This window comes from Leptosomus discolor, chromosome 7, assembly GCF_034619465.1.
Source record: "Leptosomus discolor isolate bLepDis1 chromosome 7, bLepDis1.hap2, whole genome shotgun sequence".
Lineage (NCBI taxonomy): Eukaryota > Metazoa > Chordata > Aves > Leptosomiformes > Leptosomidae > Leptosomus > Leptosomus discolor.
The window spans coordinates 65,725,440-65,744,596 of record NC_141397.1 but is presented as its reverse complement, the minus strand read 5'-3'; the positions used below and the strand labels follow the sequence as shown (position 1 = coordinate 65,744,596).

General features: G+C 49.1%; 1 protein-coding gene across 1 annotated transcript; it reads left to right on the top strand.

Moving 5' to 3' along the window:
• Nucleotides 1-8,489: 8,489 nt before the first annotated feature.
• On the top strand, nucleotides 8,490-18,443 carry AADAC (arylacetamide deacetylase). The gene is made up of 5 exons (XM_086468221.1): nucleotides 8,490-8,627; nucleotides 15,648-15,870; nucleotides 16,120-16,189; nucleotides 16,538-16,709; nucleotides 17,835-18,443. The coding sequence occupies exons 1-5, from the start codon at nucleotides 8,490-8,492 to the stop codon at nucleotides 18,441-18,443; spliced, it is 1,212 nt and encodes a 403-aa protein (XP_086324347.1).
• The last annotated feature ends 714 nt before the right edge of the window (nucleotides 18,444-19,157 follow it).

Below are 19,157 nucleotides of genomic sequence, written 5' to 3'. Positions count from 1 at the left end.
GACCAGTCTTGTTGGACTTGATAGCTCTTTGACCCCTTGGATCTGTGCGAGTTGGGATTACCATGAACTTCCCTCTCTGAATTTGTAGGCTATAATATCAGGAAAGAACCTGCAATCATTTATCTGCCCTCATGCACAGCACAGGATAATCGGGGTGCCCCGAATCAATGGAGCAGCAGGGAAGAATCAGTCCCCTGCACCCCTCAGCAAATGGGAACTCTGTATCATCTTGTATACACTCTTCAGAAAAATCTTAAAGTGTTCATTTTGAAAGATAAACAGTGAAAGTAACTACATTCTGGTTTTCATCATGCCATTCTCTCATCTGCTATGGAAATTACGTTTTGGAGCTGCTCTGTTGCTTTAACAGCAGTTTAATCCCGCAAAATGCCATTGCAAATCGATTGGAAAAATATATAGACCTCTGGTTTGAATCATGTCTCTTCCATTCATCATCCTCGGCATGCCCATTGACTCTGCAATTGCAAAGCACTACTAATTTCAAAATCAGCCTTAAATATGTTTCTGCGTGCATACATGTGTGTACATGTACATTCATAAACTCAAATGTATGTTTGAGTAAAAAAATCTAACCACTCATTTGCTGAAAACGTTCACCGAATGGTTTCTTTCCTTGTTTGTGGTCTGTCAGGCAGTCATTCCACTTTCCCAAATGACTGCTTTGGTCTTAAATTTTGTAAGCACTACTTTAATTTTGTGTCAGATTCCCACAGGTCTCTTTTCAACTGGTCTCTGTTTGCCTGGGATGGCAAATCTAAATATTCAGCAATCTGCTTCTGGATCCTGTATTCAAGAGTTGTGCTGATTGCTGTAAAAATGAGAAACTATGTGAACATTGAGAAGCTGGAAGTGAGCGGTGTGAGCAAAACAGACTTCTTGTTACATTTGGGTTTCTTAAGTAGTTTGGAACTTAAGGTAGGACAGAAATCAGTGAAGGTGGCTTAAAGTATGTGCAGATTTCTGGTTTAACCTGAGTTTGGTAAGGGAGGCTACTGTCTTGATCCACCTCCAAAGCAGGCCCTGTTCTGGTTTGGAGTGAGATGGCCTTGTGAGATAGTGCACCCACGTAACAGCTCTGCAGCTTTTCTCCACTGAGTGTATTTCTTCCCTTGGGAGGGGAATGGGTATGGATGAGAGGAGTGAAAAAACGAGTTTCACTTGCTGCAGACTTCTATTTGACTCGTTTCTTCAGGGGAACGAGCTAAACATCCATCACAGTCCTCCTTCTCCATGTCCCCTCCAAGGCAGAGGGACTCCTCACAGGATTCCAGGGCTGAGGTTGCACGGAGCAGGAGTGCAGAGGCAAAGGCTTCTGGCTGCTGCCAGCCTCCGTGGGTGGTGTGCGGGGGTCGCGACGGGCTGCTCTTCTCCGTCAGTCCTCTTGCAACCTGCACATGAAGGAGACGCGAAGAACATTTCTCTTTGGGTCTCTGGGGTGGGGTGACAGTGGCCAAAGCCTCAGAGGACTTCCACTGTGCTTGCAAAGCTGCTCTCGGGAAGGACGTGGTGTTGCCGCTGCGCAGCAGGCGTGCCGCCGTCCTGGAGCTCTGGCCTTGGCCGCTGGCACAGAAGTCTGTCGGGGACCTATGGCAAGAGCCATCACCTTCAGTTGGGGTGTTGCGTTCTCAGGTGCATTGTGTGGTGATTTCTCACCTCTCGCTGTGTCTTTACACCAGTTACAGACTAGTAGCTTCACCTTTATCATCTCTTAACGTTATTATATGGACATAAATCTTGAATGGATTTGGTTTTGTTCATGGAAAAAACACCAGAATTCAGGTAACCGAGGAGGAGGTAAAGAAGAAATTCACGTCAAAACTTGATTATTTAATATTCCTCCATTCAGTGTTCGTGATGACTCCACGCTCTTACTAGAACTGAAAAAATAATTGGTTTTTTAATTCAGTGGCAAAAATGAAATCAAAGTTGGAAATCAGTATTTTCAGAACAGTGGAAAGAGAAAAATATTGCTGCTTTTCTTCCAAACAGTAAAAATATCTTCGAAAACAGTATTTTGTTTTTAAAACATCGAAAAAAAAATATTGACTTATTTGAAATCTTCTGTTATCTTATTCTGATGATAATATGCTTTTTAGACTGAGCTGGAAAATGCTTTATAGGATACGTTAACGCTTTGAACCTAGCGTGTTTCTGGAATTGCTGCTGTGTCATGTATTCAGAAATACAGCATGTTAAATTTCAGCTTATTTAAGCTTTACTGCATTGGTTTTTTCAGTTCAAAGTATGAATATATTCTCAAGTAAGACATTTGTTTCCATTTATACAATTTACAATCCAGTAATAAACAACAGATGGAAAAACAAGATCCAAATTTTCTTGTGAATGCCATCTCTTTGTTTTAGGAAAACAAGCCAAATTCCAGTTCTGTAAGCATTGTTAGGAAGTATGGGTAGTAAGAGTGAAGAAATAAAAGTAGAAATAACTGACAGAAGCTTAGTTAAGGGACACAAATTGTAGTATTACCTTCTGAAGGTCAAACCAAAAGCTGTCTCATTCCCAGTGGATCCCAGCATGCACGTTCAGCACTGAGCTGGAACTCTCAAACCTATGTTGTAGAGAATGGGTGTTGGTTCCTGGTCTGGAAGCAGTGGTAAGGGTAACGGTGCGGGGGCTTCTCCCCTCCTTGCCTGGTGCGGGGGCTCCCCTCCCCCTGAGCCCCTGCAGCACTTGGCCTTTCCCCCCTCCCCGGCTGCCTGGCTGGTTCAGAGCTGCCCCTGGCATGGACAGACCGAGCAGCTGGGGAGGCAAAGACCCCCATCCCCGCTGCCCGAGGCGCCTGTGCCCTGGCTGGGGGAAACCTGGCTTATGGCGTGTCCCCCAAAGGTGGGGTTGGTCGGGTAGGGGCAGATGGGCATGACTGTGTCTGCTCCCGGGAGGAAGGGGGACAGACGAGGGAAAGCTGCTGCTGCTGCAGAACTGGTGGCTGTTTCCCCCGTGCGCCCGGCAGCAGCAGCACCCCTGGCTCTCCACGGCACGGTGGCCTTGCTGGGAGCAGGTCTCCTCCCTTCGTGGCTGAGGGCTGAAGGTCCTGCTGGACTTTGCTGGCCTGGTGACACCTGGATCTCTTGCTGGTGCCCCTACTTGAGGCCTGGGTTCTCTCCACTTGCAGATGTGCTGAAGTTTGGCTTGCAAAGGATCTGTCCTCACCTTGGGGCAACAGAATCCTCTTTGGTCTCTTGTGCTGAGAAGTCTTTATCGCTACAGTGAAGCGCATGAGCCGCAGTCTCTTTTGTTTACTGAAGAAGACTGAAAGAACACCTGATTGTGGTGGGACAAGCAATATGGTACCATAAAGCTCTTGAAAGTGTTGGTATGAAATGCAGCAGTTGGAGCAATGGAAAATGCGACACCAGAGACTCAGGGCAACTTGCTGTTGAAACGCTTCAGTCTGCAGGACAAAAGGCAGCAGTTTAGTCCTCAGGGTCAGATGGCTTGGCAAGTCACAAAACATCCGTTGCTGAAATTCTTAATGACGGCATACCTGGGTTTCATGCAGATTTTCTTTTGTTTGCTTTGATGTTTTGCGTTGTCAAACTGGTTCCCCAATAGCTGATGTTTATGGGTGTTCTGGTGTTGGATGCAGACCTGGTTACAGCAGGCGTGGTGTTGCTGCCTTTTAAAGGGTATTTTCAGCCCCCCACTGTTCCAACTACACTGATGGCTTAGTCGATATCCATCAGAGGTACTAAAGGACATAAGAAGAAATTTTTGTTTTTTACTACAAGGTTGCAGCTTGTTTCACCAAATGCAAACATGGACAACGTTTGCTAGCTCCAGTGTTGCTTTGTCCTTTCCCTTCCTCTGGGTGACAGTCACAGCTGATCCTTGCTCTGCTGAGAGAGAAGGATTTGCAGAACGGGTATTTCTCACTGGGTTTTGAATGCCCTTGAGTACCGTTGTCTGGTGGAAGGGAGAACTTCTGCAGTGCTGCACTGCCTCCCGGTGGCTTTTCAGTTTATTTCCTAAAATATTGTGTTAGAATGGAGGAGGAAAAAAAAAGGCTTTGGTGTATAGCATAATTAGAGTATTTCTGCTCTTCCTTTTGTTCCCTGTAGGATGGCTACAGCCACAAGCACCAGCAGCGGCTGGCAGAGGTGCCCGGGACATCTGGCCACCTCCTGCTGAAGATGGGGCCAAGTTTCTGCCCTGCCAAGCTGGCTGCCCACGCCCTGTCCCTGGGGCTGCAGCTATTCACCCCTCATCCCCTTCAGCACCGTGTCTCCATCCTCTAACTCCCGGAGCCCTGCCCCGGTGGATCGGGTGCTGGTGGCTGGCTGTCCCCAGCCCAGCGTGTCTGCTCCCGGCAGGCACGGCGCAGCGGCGTGCCCTCACCCCCTGCCACCTGGGTGGGTAACCAGAGTGTGACCAACCTGCTGGGGCACGGAGCCTGCGTGCCTCTGCCAGCCTTTGCCGGCTGTTTTGGTAAGCTGGTACTCTGTACTCAGTGGAGACGTGGCTCTTCTTAGCGCCGAGGTATAAAAACACCATGGTCATCACAGGATCCAGTTAGTGTCTATCTTGGACAGTGGGGCCACCCCAGCAGCCCAGGGGGTGCTGTCACCACCAGGAGTACCCCTTTCTCCAGCCAGCGCCGCGCTGGTGATGCGCCCAGCACATGGGTGGTGCAGGACCCCATGACACAGCCGGGGCAAGGTCTGTGCCCAAGGCTCTGTGCCAGTGGGGCCTCTGGATGGTGGGCAGGGGCGTCCCAGGTGAGGCTGGTCAGGGCCACTAATGCCCATTAATGCCCCCAGGACAGGCACAGGTGACCATCCTGTGTGACCTAAGAGCTGTCACCCATCATCTGGTAAATGTGTTCCAGTCACGCTCTGGGTATGACAGCCATTCAGACGATCAGTCCTGGAGAGCTGCATGTAGGTCATGCAAATGATATGAAAACTACCATCCCACAAGCCAAGGGAAGGAAAAACACAAGACAGGAATGGGGTGAGCAAGGTAGGAGGTGTCCTCAGTGGTGCATATTGGTGACCTGCAGGAGCAGCACTGCAGCTGGTAGGAGAAAGTGGCCCATGTTTTAAAACTGCAAGGACATTTTTTATTCCAGAAGAAGCTGAGAATTAAAATCATAGGCATGAAAGAATTGTAACGATGGATACATAAACGTAATAAGCTTCTAGTGCTCTTGCATTTCAATGACAAAAACTCCCGAATGAGAATTATCTTTCCAGAGTGTGACACAAGGCTGTTCCGTGCTCCTGCTTTAGGGCTGCACCCTAACCCTGAGTCCAAGGACCACAGTGCTGCCACTGATCCTATGCTAAAGGACAAGGGAAAAGGATTGTTTTGCAGTAAATCAGATGCTAATGATTTTACCCAGATTGATCTTTCCCTGCCCCCCCCTCCAGAAATAGATCCTGCTGACAACAGCAGCCTTATGTGGATAAGAAGATTGTACTAGAGCCTTTGATCAATTGTTTGTTTAGGTCTCATATTTTGGACTATATTCTTACTAAGGGCTGAGTCACAACCAGGTTATGCTCAGTTGTTTCTCATTTAGGCTGGACAACACCTTTTTTGCTGGACAGCCTTGCAAATGGTTTCTGGTTTGAAGAGGTTGACTTCCTGGTGTGTTCTCTGAAAACAAGCAGTTTCCTGGGGGTCTGTTTGAGCAGGACCTGATTGACCTGAATGATTCTTTCACAGCGGTGCTGTGAGAGTGCGGCAAGCAGACAAGCAATAGGAGTGGAAGAGATGTGGAGAGGTATTGCTGTCAGGAGCAGATGTAAGCTGTAAGGCCACATGTTTCTTCCTTCCAAACCACAGATTGAAAATTCACTCTGATGTCGCAATACTTATTTTTAGCAGGACTGATTTATTGAGGCAGCAGGTCAGCGTCTGAGAGAGTTGAAGCAAGTCTTTCCGCAGCTGCACGATATGCAGTGACAGGCGATCCCAACCATGATCATCATCATCCATGCCATGGAGCACACGGCTGTAGGGGGTGCTGCCTCTGGGCAGGGCTACACTCCTACTACTGTTCTTTCCATTGCAGCTTTAGCTCTGGCTTTAGTCCACTTAAGTTTATATTATTTTTTTTCTCATTTTCTGGAACACCAGTAGCCTGGAATATGTGAGAACGCAGAAGTTAGGAAGGAGGGCATGCTGCATGACTTTGGTTTGTACACTATATGCAGCAGAACAAGGTTGGCTCAGGGAGCAGTGTGAAGTGGGACAGTATGTGATGCAACAGCGAACTGGCAGCGGTGGGTGCTGGGGCAGGGCTCTGGAAAGCAGCAGCAGGGTGGACGTTGGGGTGTAACACGAATGGTAAGTGCTGCATGGAATTGATCTGGGTCTCCACGTTCACGTGTTTAGTTTGGCATCCCATCCCCCCGTTCAAGAGGGGTCTTGTGGTGTCTCAGCTGGTCCCTTCTGTTGAAAGGGCACTAGTAAAACTGGCATGATATGGGCACTTCCACATTGGAGTTGATGCTTTAGGATTGCCTTGGGTAAACGGTGAATTCAATTTGTTATTCTCTGTCGAGTATCACTGAGTTAGGGTAGGTTGCTGTGGCAGTTCACTGGAGGGCAGGAGGGCTGCTCTGCCAGGAGATGAGATGTTGGTATCTGAAGGCTAAGCACTGTGAGCCCTTGCCTAAGCCAAAGGTGAACTCGGGGCAAGGACAGTGCATGGTACGTGCTGCAAAAGCACAGCCGTGCTTCAGCTGGACACTGGCGTGCAAGAAGAGGGCGAAACGTTCCTTAAGTGTAGTTTTGTGGTAGTTCCAGGTCTGGTCATGGCTTCCTCTGTGCTGTTTGCCCGTGACGAAACAGCAAGCAGTGGTCAGGCAGGGCGAGCTGTACCGAGCGCTAGTGTCGCTCCTGGGGAGGGGTAGAGGGAGCACAGGGCTCCTTCCTCTGCTCCTTTTCACCCGGCTGTGCCTTCTCTGCCCCTGCTGCCTCAAATCCTGCTCCTTTATCTGGGTTTTGCCTTGTGGCCTCCGAAGCCAGCCCCTGAGAAACAGGCGGTCTGAACTGCAGGAAAGAGAAGGTGGGGTGTGCTGCTCTGCGTGCACACACGTGTTGGTGCGTGCCTGCGTGCCAGGAATGCAGGCTCGGCCTTGCTGCTGCCTGGGCACGGGGCCGTGGCAACCTCGCCTCCATCGGGCTGGATTCAGCCACCCCCTCCCCAGCAGCCGGCACTGGCCTCCGGGACAGGCAAGGTGACTGCAGAGGTGTGTGTGCTCCTGGTGTTGCTGGAGTGATGTCAAGGACGGCAGTGGGCTTTGACCGCCTGCTGTGCTGCAGAAGGACCGGCGAGGGGGAACAGGGAGTCCCGTCCTGGGCTGAGGAGGGACAGCACAGCTGGATTTCTGAACCAACTGAGTATTTTGGAAGTGCACAGAACTTAAATAAAGAAAATGCCTGAAAGGGCCTACTCCTTCTCTGCATTTGGGCTGGTGGCACATGGGTCAGCTTTCTGTGATGCTTTGTGCTCTCTGGTCCTTCAAAGGACGCTCCACTCCCAAGGGCTGCTCAGTGTGAGGGCAAGTGGCAGTGCTGCTCTGCGCTTGGTGAAACTTCAGCAAAGGAAACCACTCCAATTGAGCCGTTTGCTTTGGAGATAAACTGAGAAGGTAGAGCTTTTAGTGCTGCAGCCCTTCTTACCCCTCCTTCTGTGTGTATGTGCCTGTGCTTGTAGTGGTTCCTTGGTGGAGCTATCACCTGTTTCTGAGTCCATCCCGTGCAGAAGTGGTTGCCTCTGGGAGACTCATAGAAATCTCTTAATCCTGACAACACTGGCAATCAAATCTGATCTTTGAACTATTAACTAGAAGTCCTGTTAAAGAATTTTTTTTCCTGCCAAAGCTATTATTGCACCACTGGTTTGGCATGTTAGAACGAGATGAAGGGTGCGCTTTGCCAAAGCAGGAGGTGCTTGTTATTGCCTCAGAAATGCCAGCGGGTTACACGCTGCTGATACCCGGCTGCATATCGCTGTAAGCTGGGCTGTGTTTGCACCGCTGCGTTACGAAGCAGCAGCCAATCGCTCCTGACTATTTGATGCATCTTTTTGCGTTCAAGTGCCACCTCGCAGCAGCCCTTGGTTCACAGGCAATGCTCTGTTCCTTATCTTCCAACCGCATCTTTCCTCCTGAGCCCTTCTGCTGGCTGCTGTTGCCCAATGCAGGAAAGGGCGTGATGGGGGTGCAGGAGCCTCGATGTTAATCTGGGGTTGAAGTGCCGGCTGGGCCGGCTCCAAGTGGCTGAACACCTTGCTGAAGAAACTTGTTTACTCAGGAGCTGCACAGGGGAGTAACCTCTGCCCTGGGTGATCCAGTGGGAAATCACCTCCTGGCTGGCACCCAAACAAAACAGGGGATTAACTTTGCCCTGCGCGGGAGCGCTGCTCTGGAGCTGCTGAGAGTCAGTGAGAGCGTGTAATCCCGCCAGTCTGGGAAGAGCCGTGCCCGCTGTGCCAAGACATGGGAGCCAAGCTGCTGTGCCTCTTCCTCACCTCTGCGCTCCTTGCTTACTACCTCTACACCCCCGTGCTCGAGGACTTTGAGGAGCCCTGGAAGGTGATGCTCATCGCAGCTGGTGTCAGGGTCCTCGATCATGTGGTGAGTTTGGTGCTGGGCTTGGTGCGGGGCTGGCCTGGGGGAGAGCGAGCTGTGGAGCAGTAGGTGTTCTCTGTGCCTCCATGGGTAACAGGGATATGACAATATTTGTCATATATGTATTATATATACAATATAGAGAGTAGTATCTGTAATTATATATACACAGTGGTACCTGTAAAATATATATATATAGAGAGAGAGTAGTATCTGTAATTAAGCATTAGACTTACTGCAACTGTGATTATAAAGAAACTGAGAAAAGATTTAATTGTCTAATCTTGAGAAAAGGACACCCACAGTAACTGGAAATGTGATGTGTGCTATGAATATAGACAGACGAGTGCAAACAAGTTTATCATGCTTTACAATCCTCTGCGGCTGGAGCACTGCTCCTCGGATTCTTCCTGTTTCTCAGAGCCTATATATCAAGATTCCTCAGAAGTATTGTACTGGGTGTCAGAAGGGAAAAGTAAAGCACTTCAATGTTATCTATTTTTGTGGTTTCATAGAAATCTGACAGAATGAGCCTAAAAACTACACAAAGCTAATTACAGGGGTGATAATGCTAATGCATGTAGAAATTAAGCTCTCTGTGTATGTGTGTGTGTATATATATATAAGTATATATATAAAAACTCTTTAAAATACCACTGTAATCTTGCCTACCAAAAAAACCCTACCTAGGCATCACAGCACCATACACCGCAGTCTGAAAAGGAGTGGTATTATGCCCTGTCTGTAGTTATATGACAATGTTTAGGGCAACATTGTCTTTATATTTTTCCACGTTATTTTTATAAATGTTACACCCCCGGCTTCTGCTTCATTTCAGTCGTGTTATACAGCCATTTCAAACACAGGTAAATAACCTGTTAGGCTGGATACTACACATAGGTGGGAACTACAGCACCATTATATCTTAAGTACATTAAACTGGGACCAGTTTTGAACCCAGCCTGTACAATGGTGGCTGCAGCAGTATAACAAAAATCTAAAAAGAAGATCAAAGATGAAGGCTTGGGGGGAGGAGGGTGCTGAGTGGTGCAGACGTCTTTCTGGGTGGCCACAAACACTCCGAGTCTGCTTTTCCCTCTGCCACTTACTATATTGAGAAGAGGGTCTAAGGAGCCAGGAGAGAGGTTTCTAGACTTTCTTGAGGGATGCTGCTGAAAGGCTTGTCTGCTGGAGGCACAAACACCCAGGCTCTTGCTCCAAAGCGTGTGAGTTCAGGATTTTGCCTTTTGTGGCGTTTCAGTTAAAACATGGTGGGTGTGACTTTCAGAAGTCCATGGGAGCCACCTCCTTTATGATTCTTCTGGTGGGGGCAAGGGCCTGTGTTTTCTTGGGATGTCTCCTGAACATCATACTCCTGGACAGTATCTGAAAGCTAATGCTGATCTCCAGAGCCACCCCTGTGCCTAACAGACTTTGTTTGCAGCAGAGACCTCTTGTTAGGTCTGTGCAGCGAGCAGAAGGAGAGAGGGGATGATTTTTTTGGTGTTTATTCATGGACTTGTTGCTGCTTCCATGTTTGTTTTGATCTTGTGGTTTGAGGTCTGAGCAGTGGGAGGTGAAAAAGTGGTGAGAAAAAAAACTGTAGCCTGCACTGTTGATGTGCTGCCTTGCTTCTTCCCCTCTTACATCTCCTTTTGGGGCTGCCCTGCGAGGAGGCTATGTGTGCAGATAACTCATTTCCCCAGGAATGTTTCCCTCGTGTCTGCTTGCTCAGTCAGACCTGTAGCCTTCAGCACAGCAGTGCTCAGCAAGCAGAATCCTTCTCTTTCGATGCTGGAGGATTGTGTGTTTTGTAACTGTAACGTGGAGCTGGTGCCTTTCATGGCTGTCGCGTTGGCTGCTTGTTAAGCCCGAGTCTGTTGGAAGCAGCAGTGGTGTGGAGGAAGTGTGTTTTGTAACTGTGCTCCGGTCTCATGCAGAACCATAAACCTGAGGGACTCCGATGAAGACAGCCTGCCTGGAGCTGCGCTGGTGCAATTTAGATTTGAGGTGGCTCTGAAGTGTCCTAAATACATTCTGAACTGTCATCCGCTTACAGGGCAATCACTTAACAGTAGGTCTAAACTTGTGGAGGGGAACCTATTTTAGTCTCTCTGACTCCCTGATGTTGGTTTGAAAAGAGCGAAACACCACTGTCACCCTCGAACACTCCTGGGCAAGAGGGTCCTTCCCCAGCTCCCAAAAGGACGCACCAAGAAAGCCATGAGAAGGCAAATCTCTATCTGCCTTTGTCTTTGCTTTCATTGCTCCTGGGGAGCTCTCCAGCTTCCAAGCCAAATTGTAGAAGACCTCCAGTTTCAGGTTTCCTGGCCTGGATGGGTGACTGGTTTGAATAAACCCTGTGCCAGTCACAGGCTGTTTGTCAAGCCTCTGCCAGGCACGGCAGCAAGTGCCGAGGGCTCCAGAGGCCTCCCAAAGGCTCGTGGTCAGGCCTTGCCCAGCCCTGGGTTACCAGTGCAGGGCTGCAGCCATGCTGGGATTCGCTGGGGTGCCCAGCCCGTGGCGTGCCGAAGGGTCCGTTCGTACCCGTCTCATTGCAGAAGGGAGGCTGGGAATGTCTCCGTCTGCATCTTTGCTATAATGTCTCACATCAACGTGCTGACTAGTTGGGGAATGGCCTCTGAGAATTAACCGTCCGGTTTCTGCGGTGCTTAAGCACAAAATTCCTCATGTATTTTCCGGAAGGGCCATGTACACACAGTCTGATAAAATGCACGAAGAAGGTGTAGAATATAAAGCAGCCCAACATCTTCCTGCCTGGCTGAGCGTTTCCCTGGCTGCAGCTCTGTGAAACCCTCCCAAAGCTGTCCCCATCCTGCCCCAGGCTCTCAGAAACAGTGAAATCTGGATCTGAGCCCTGTCCAGCCCCGCTTGTAAACTCATGTTCCGCGGAGGGAAGCTGTGCTGGGAGGGCTCTGCCTCCGCCAGAGCTGCTGCCTGCTTGGATCAAGGAGCTGCTAAACGCTGGGCTGGGGGCTCTGCCTGCCCCCTTCCTCCTAAATCGGTGCTGGGGCTCTCGTCCTCGCTGCTCCCCGTGGAACACGGAGAAAGCAGCTGCGGGCAAGGCTTTCCAAAGCACGGGAGCACAAAACCCCAAAGTGGCAGGTTTTCCTCTTACCCTGTAATATGCAGTAATCTCAGATTTGGGACAATGAGACTTTTCAGATGAGGGATTGATTTCCTGCTGGTTTTATATGATAATGGCCTTGAAACCACAGGCAGTAGGCCCGTGGTTTTCCAGCGTAAAATGTCCACTTGTGGAAAAAACTTCTCCGAGAGTCTTGAAAAGTCTCAGTCCTGAAGCTGAGGGAATTCCTCCCAATGCAGGGGGAGTTCACCAGCTCAGTGGAATTGCAGCAGGACTCTTTGACCTATATATTTATTTTTTTCAAGATGCTAATCCTCAGGGAGAATACAACAGCCGAGAAATAGTCATGTAAACTGACTCCAGACCGCCGAGCTTGGCAGAGCTCCTGGCACCGCTTGGTCCAAGCCTTCAGAGAGGTGACCTAAACATGGTGGAGATTGCTCTCAAGTGTTGTCAGTAAGGTCTTAGCTGTACTCTCTTTTCTTCTAACTTCTGGAAACGTAGGTTGTATGTAGAGGATGATTAAATAGTTGATTTAAAGAAAAAAAAAAAAGGCAAAACTAGCAGGGTTAGACTGTATGATTTACAATATCAAACCCTGGACGCCAGATCTTACACCTCTCAAGTGGTGATCAGTTAAAGTGTGTGGGGGGGTTGTGTGTGTTTTACATTCTTCCTGGGAAGAACAGAGGGTCTCCTGGGAAGCTAAACTTCCGACAGGTCCCTCATCGGGCTGGGCTGTTGTATTTCCTACTAGACTCAAACCTGCTTTGAGTTTAATTGGTTTTCCACCTTCAGGCAATACGCAGGAACTTGCTTTGTCACTTACTCAGTCCTATTGCTACGTGACAAGGCAGTTATGATGCTGGTGTGGGATGCTGGGGCATGTCCCCTGTCGCTGGGGGAGCTGCGGTGGCTCTCTGGTGATGCTGGTGCCGTCCCTGCTGGGGCAGGCAGGGCGCTGGCCTGGGGAGCGGGCTGTGGAAGTGACCTCCCTAAAACCCTGAGCCCGTGGGCGCACAGAAACCGGCAACCCTGATGTCAGCACTGGGGCTGCTTTTCCCAGGGCGCCCTCCTTTCTGAAGGGCTCATAACAGCCGCGGGACTCGGTGCCTGCTGAAAAGTTCCCGTCAGAGCAGCGAGCTCAGGCCCGTTGTCACCTCAGTTATCTCCCAACCAAGCGTGCTGATCAAAGGTACGTTGGGGCAACTGCAGGATTGTTTATCCCTGCCCGAAGAATTGTACAGTGGCCTGAAACTCAGAAAAGTGCTTTTTTTAACCACAGTGTCAGCTCTTAATTTTTTGGGTGTTTAACCAGAATATGCACAAGAGCAGTGCGCACTAAACTGAATACATACATGCAAATTAGCTTGAAATTGCTTCTGATTTTGCTTGAACTAGAAATCTTAGTTCACTTCCAGCGAGTCAGATGGCAAATGGCTTTCAAACAAATTTGAAGTTGCGTTCCTCATACCTCTCTTTCATCTAAAAAACCAAACTCCCCCCAAGGTGTTCCTTAATATATCATTAGGAACTGCATAATCTAATGCTCCCAAATCGTGAGGCAGCCGGTGCTGTTTTTACCTTCCAGCTGCAAGCAGCACCAGCAGCCCATTGCTGTAGCACCCTGTGCTTTAAGGAGGCTACGGCTCATGCTGCTGGCATTTCACACAACTGAGATCACGCTCTGCCTGCAGCCAGTCTCTAATGTGCCTAAATTTTTAAGGTATTTATCTTTCACAGTACAGAAAATGAAGGCTTTATTTTCCCTCCAGTCATTATGATGTTATTCTTTTACGTCATTTTGTTGTCTGTTATGGATTTTTAATGTGTTTTTAGAATACATTTCTAATATGTTGAAAGCAACATGAGAAGTAAGTTTCTTCAAACAGTTTAATCCTATGTAAGGGGAAAAAAGGGAAAAAGGCCAATGTATAAGGAAACACTGGTCACCTCTTTACTTGTCGCAGTGCCCCTGACGCAGCTCTGAGGAAATGTGATGCCTCCTTTGGAGGCTGCTGGGTTCGGAAGGAGTTGCTGGGGTCTGCATTTCTACTGCAGTCCACAGCACATGGCCCTAGAAATGTTTTTGCTTGGGTTTGCTTTTGTGCACCAAAGACTCAGTATAATGAAAGCTGACACAATTTTTTAAAAAAAAAGTTTTATGTTCAAGGTTTAGAAAGTGAAAGGGATTCTGAAACACTTTAACCTGCGTAAATTGTCACGATGTCAGAGAGGCAAAGCTGCCAAATGTTAATCTTTGGAGCTTATATTTCACCTGCAGGTTTACTTGCTAGGGTTTGTTTTTTGTTTTCATCTAATTTATCATCTTAGAAAAACTGCAATCTAATTTAGAACCACAGAATTTCATAATGTTTAAAACATGAATTTCAAAGGAAACTGCTCTAACAGTATTAAAAGTTGGCAATTCCTTGTTTCTGAACTCCCTGGATCACATCACTTTTCTTCTGTCAGGGAATCTCTGTGGAGCCCACTGGGAAAGCTTTCCCTGCTCTGGGCATAGCTCTGCCCGGGGCAGGGACGACGGACGGACGGATGGACACACCTGATGCCCAGGGGGTACCTGATGCCCAGGGGCTCTGATGGCCTCCCCTGCTCTCTCCCCTCAGAGGGCTGCACAGGGCTGGGTTTCCAGTGCAGCTGGGCCAGATTCAAGATTTCTGGGAAAAAGAACCTTTTTAAAAAGTTAACCCTACGTTTTTTTTTTAAGACCCCCAGACTAATGCACTTACCAGGCAGACAGAGATCCTGGTTACCTTCATCCTTATGGCCCCTCCTGGAGGATGCTCCTCCTGGTCCTGCTGAGTCTCTCTCCAGGTCAGGGAGTCACCAGGACTGTCCTTGGTCTGAGTCAGGCTGGAGCCAGCGCTGGGGGACGGCAGTGGTGCCACACCAGAGCTGCACTTCTGTTGGTTCGTTCGACAGGGGACTGCCTCGCGGGCAGAAGGCTGGTGGAAATTGGTGGCAGGGTTATCTTTAGCTTTTTATTGTGAAATGTCAAACAGACGTAAGGGAAGGATTTTCATGGCTTAAAGCTGGATCCTCCTCAAGGACGATGGAGCAGGAAACAGCTCCAGAAGGTACAGTGGCACATGTAGCGTGACAAAGTTGTCTCATCTGCTGACCGTGTGGAATGGGCAATAAACACACAACTCGACTCTTGTTCTGCTGTTCAGTAGGAGCACGTCATCATGATATAGAGAAACATGGAGGTATGTAACTGATGGAATTGTTACAGGTAAACTGAAGACATTAAACAGATGAACTGTGGTGAAGTGGCAAAAATATACTTCTGCCTTTTTAACGTTTCAAAGTAGAGAAAATATTTCATTTTACTAATGTAAGGGTGCTCATCTCTGGCTGCTGGGGTGGAACTGATCATGAAAAATTACTGTGCAGCTTGCAGTCACACTGCTATATCCTTGTATTTGTGCCACCTGTGTCCTTGGCACCCTGAAAGTACCAGCTGCTTCTGCTTCTGGAGTTCATCACAACATAGGAGCAGCTCTTGTTTGGTTTTGTGGTAACTGTCTGGAAAGGTGAGGAGGTGTGACTCACTGAGCAGACCCTCATGCTGGGTATCGGGGGCTTTCTTCCACATCCCCTGTGGCATCCTTGTTATCCTCTGTGCCTGTGCTTCCAGTCGTTGTCTTAGCAATGAGGAGCGGTGGTGTCCCCCCCCGGGTTCCTTCCAGCCACCGCTGCTGAGCGTCACTCGGAAGCGATGGGGGATGAGGGAGCCGGACAGTGAGACAGCGACTCCCCCGAGCCGGCAGCGTTCGGCTGAGCGGCTTTACAGACTTGTGCAGAGTATCACATGGCTTTGTGGAAATGTAATCTCTGACGGTAACTAAGGCTGTGCTTAAAATACCACTTTCCCTTGTCTTGGGCTTTAGTCTGAGGTTGCCGATCGGCTGGGTCTGATGCACTACATGGAAGCCACGAGGCTGATCACAAACATCGATTACGTCGCGCCCACGTCTGATGAAAACGTCACTGTGACGGACACAGAGTTCGGCAAGGTCCCTGTCCGTCTGTACCTGCCCAGAAAGGCGTCTGACGGGCTGAGAAGGGCAGTGCTCTTCTTCCACGGTGGAGGATGGGCTATAGGACAAGCAGGTAAGCTCCTGTCGGTCAGTGCCGTGTGGGGGTCCCTAGGGAAGATCTCAATGGCCCACGTGAAGCGCTGCCTTTTGTTTTATGGGAGTTGCCACAGAGAGGCGTAGGGAACTGGTATTTCACCAGTTAAAACCAGGTGGAGGTTTTGGGAAGCCACCTGAAAACTTCTGCAAAGAGGAACATGCTGTTGTGTATTTGTCTGTTCCCAAATTTACTGGAGTATGTATGAAGGGACTTGTTTCGTTTCAGGCGCGAGATCCTACGATTATCTGACAAGGAGGACTTCAAACAACTTAAATGCTGTCGTGGTATCAGTCAAGTAAGACGGGTTTTCCTTCTAGGTGGGATGAGGGTCTGGAATAAATTAATGTGTTTCAATTAATTAACTTCACAATATCTTTTTTTTGATCACGTGCTTTCCTGCTATCTTCAGGTATTTGTAAGCAGAAGCTGTCGAGGTTGCAGTGGTGAATTGTGGTTGGTGGCTGTTTTGGGTATTGCTTTATGAAGTTGGGTGGGTAATAAAATATTTGATCCTCCAGGATAGACAGACAGTTCCCGTTTCTCTGGACACAGAAAATAATAAGCATTCACCAACTAGGGCAGATGGTAGCGAGCCTGTCTCTTCCTTAACAGCAGCAAGTAACGCAGTTCTTGCCTCTGACAGTTACAGGTTGGTGCCTGAATACCACTTTCCCATTCCATTTGAAGATGTGTATTCAGTGACAAAGTTCTTCCTCCAGAGCAGCGTCCTCTCCCAGTACCGGGTGGACCCAGACCGGGTCTGTGTGGCAGGAGACAGTGCAGGTGGCAACTTGGCCGCAGCTGTGGCACAACAGGTAAAAAAAAAAGGTGGTTTGTCAGCTCGGTGTTTTTTTTAGCCATTTCATGAACACTTACAAACACTAACAAAAGCCTCTGCTCAAAGCAAGTCTGTGTCCCAGGGGTCTCTCGTGGTCGGAGCACGCGGGACTGTCGGCGAGGGCTCTGCGTGTCCCAGCACGCGTGTTTACCTGAGCCATTTAACGGCATCAGGGTAGCTCTGGTGCTACGATGCCCTCCAAACCTTTATACCCTGAAAAAAAGCTCTCTACTCTATAATTAGGGCATATATCACTCAATCCTTAAGCACATATTGACTGGTTTAGGTATGTTGTTTGAAAGGGGAATTCTAGCAATTTGTCTTAAGTGTAAATAGCAGGGGGGAAAAACCCCAAACCTAAATGTTCTGGGGTGGGTTGTTCACACCCAGTTCAGTGCCTTTTGCACTCCTCGCTCAGGTTTGTTAAATAAAGTCAGCGCGACGTTGTTGCTCTCTTGAGAAGATATTTGGATTGTAATGAATCTCACTTGGAAAGGCTGTGAATTGGCTGTGGCCCCTGAAGGCAGAAGATGAGGGAGGAGGTGGAAAATTATTGGTGAAGAGGGAAAAAGGATGACATACAAGAAATGCCAGTGTTCAAAGAAGAAATGTCAGTGATCAATTCATCACACTTTATTTTTCACATGTCTGAAATGCACAGAATTGTAGTTGTTTCAGTTCTAACACTGCAGGGTTAAAAAACCCAAAGGGATAAATAAGCTCTAAATCATGTGGAATGATTAAGGAGCCTCAGAAACCTGCAATTTTTAAGCTTTTTCTTATAAATATGAATTTTCTGTACTTCCAGAACAAGCATTTGTTACTGCTTTAGAAAGCATCAATGCTTCAAAAAGTGTTCCCCAAATATTGTTGTCCTTCAGCATAAGAAATAAAATGAAATTGTATTTGATTTTTGAGAATTTTAACACAACATATTGTTTTAGGTGACCTGCCTATGAATTTATAATTTCTTTAAATTAATCTATCCTGGTTTGCTTATGTTGTAACGTGTGTGTTAATTCCTTTTACGATCTCCTGTCGGTGTGGGAGAAGCGATGCTTTTTAATTGACTTGTTGTAATTGTTTCTATTTTCTTCTACAGCTGCTAGAGGACTCTGAAGTCAAAACCAAGCTCAAAGCCCAAGCTTTGCTTTACCCTGCTCTTCAAACCCTGGACATGAATTTGCCGTCTTACCAAGACAACAAAAACAAGCCCGTTCTAACCAGGTCGCTCATGATCAGGTTCTGGAGTGAGTATTTCACTTCCGATCCGTCTCTGAGGCAGGCGATGGCCTCCAACCGGCACGTCCCCGTCGAGTCGAGCCACTTGTTTCGGTACGTAAACTGGAGCAGGCTGCTGCCGGCGGAGCTGAAGAAAGGGCACGTCTACACCGGCCCCACCTACGGAAGCGCCGAGCTCGCACAGAAGTACCCGGGGTTTCTGGACCGGCGGGCGGCCCCGCTGCTGGCGAGCGATGCCCAGCTGCGCGGGCTGCCCCTCACCTACGTCCTCACCTGCCAGCACGACCTCCTGCGGGACGACGGAGTCATGTACGCCGTGCGCCTGCGGGCGGCGGGCGTTCCCGTCACGCATGACCACGCCAAGGACGCCTTCCATGCCGTGTTGTCGTTTGCCTCGTGTCCCCTCAAGTTAGCTGTAGGGCGCCGGCTGTTGGACAGGTACATCGCGTGGTTAAACGAGAACCTGTGAGCCGACAGTGTTGCTCTAGTGGGCCTCGCTCGTGTCCGCCGGGCGCGGCTGAGGAGCGTAGAGCAGGGGCTGGGTGAGTTTTGGGCGCGATCGCCGCCTTCGTTGCGTTGCCCTGCAGTGTCTGGATTGTGGCGTCTCTCCTCACCTCTGGCAGGAATACCAGTCTGATCCTAACCTCAGTGTTCTTTCAGTGCTGTCGTCTGAGCTCAGAACCCCACGAACTGCTGGGGCTGCCCTCTCCTGGGGATTTCTCTCCTGGCCAAGACCAGAAGAGTCTCTGTGCCCGACCCTGCCCTCACACTGCCTGGGCTCGCCCCACGGCTGGCACGGCACGTGGGACCCGATGCCTTGCGTTGGTTGCTCCTTGTTTCTTCCAGTCACAAGGTCTTTGTGACACAGGCTTGTGCGAATGGGCAAGGTCACTGTTTGCATGCAGGAGGCGCTCGGTGGCAGCTTGCTCCCCGTCCCCTTCGGTGCGTTCCCATGTCTTGTGGGATGCACCAGCAAGGCCCCGCTGCTGCCATGGGGCGAGCAGAGGTGCAGAGACCCAACTCCGTGAAACCCTGCCCATCGCCCGGGCGGCTGGGCTTGTGCTGTGGTCTCTCTCCAGCGCAGCTCAGGGGAAGCACTTGAAAACACAGGGGGATAGCTGTAAGTGGGCAAATGTTTGGGGGTTTTTGTTGGGCTGTCTTTTCTGTTTTCTTTTTTTTTCTT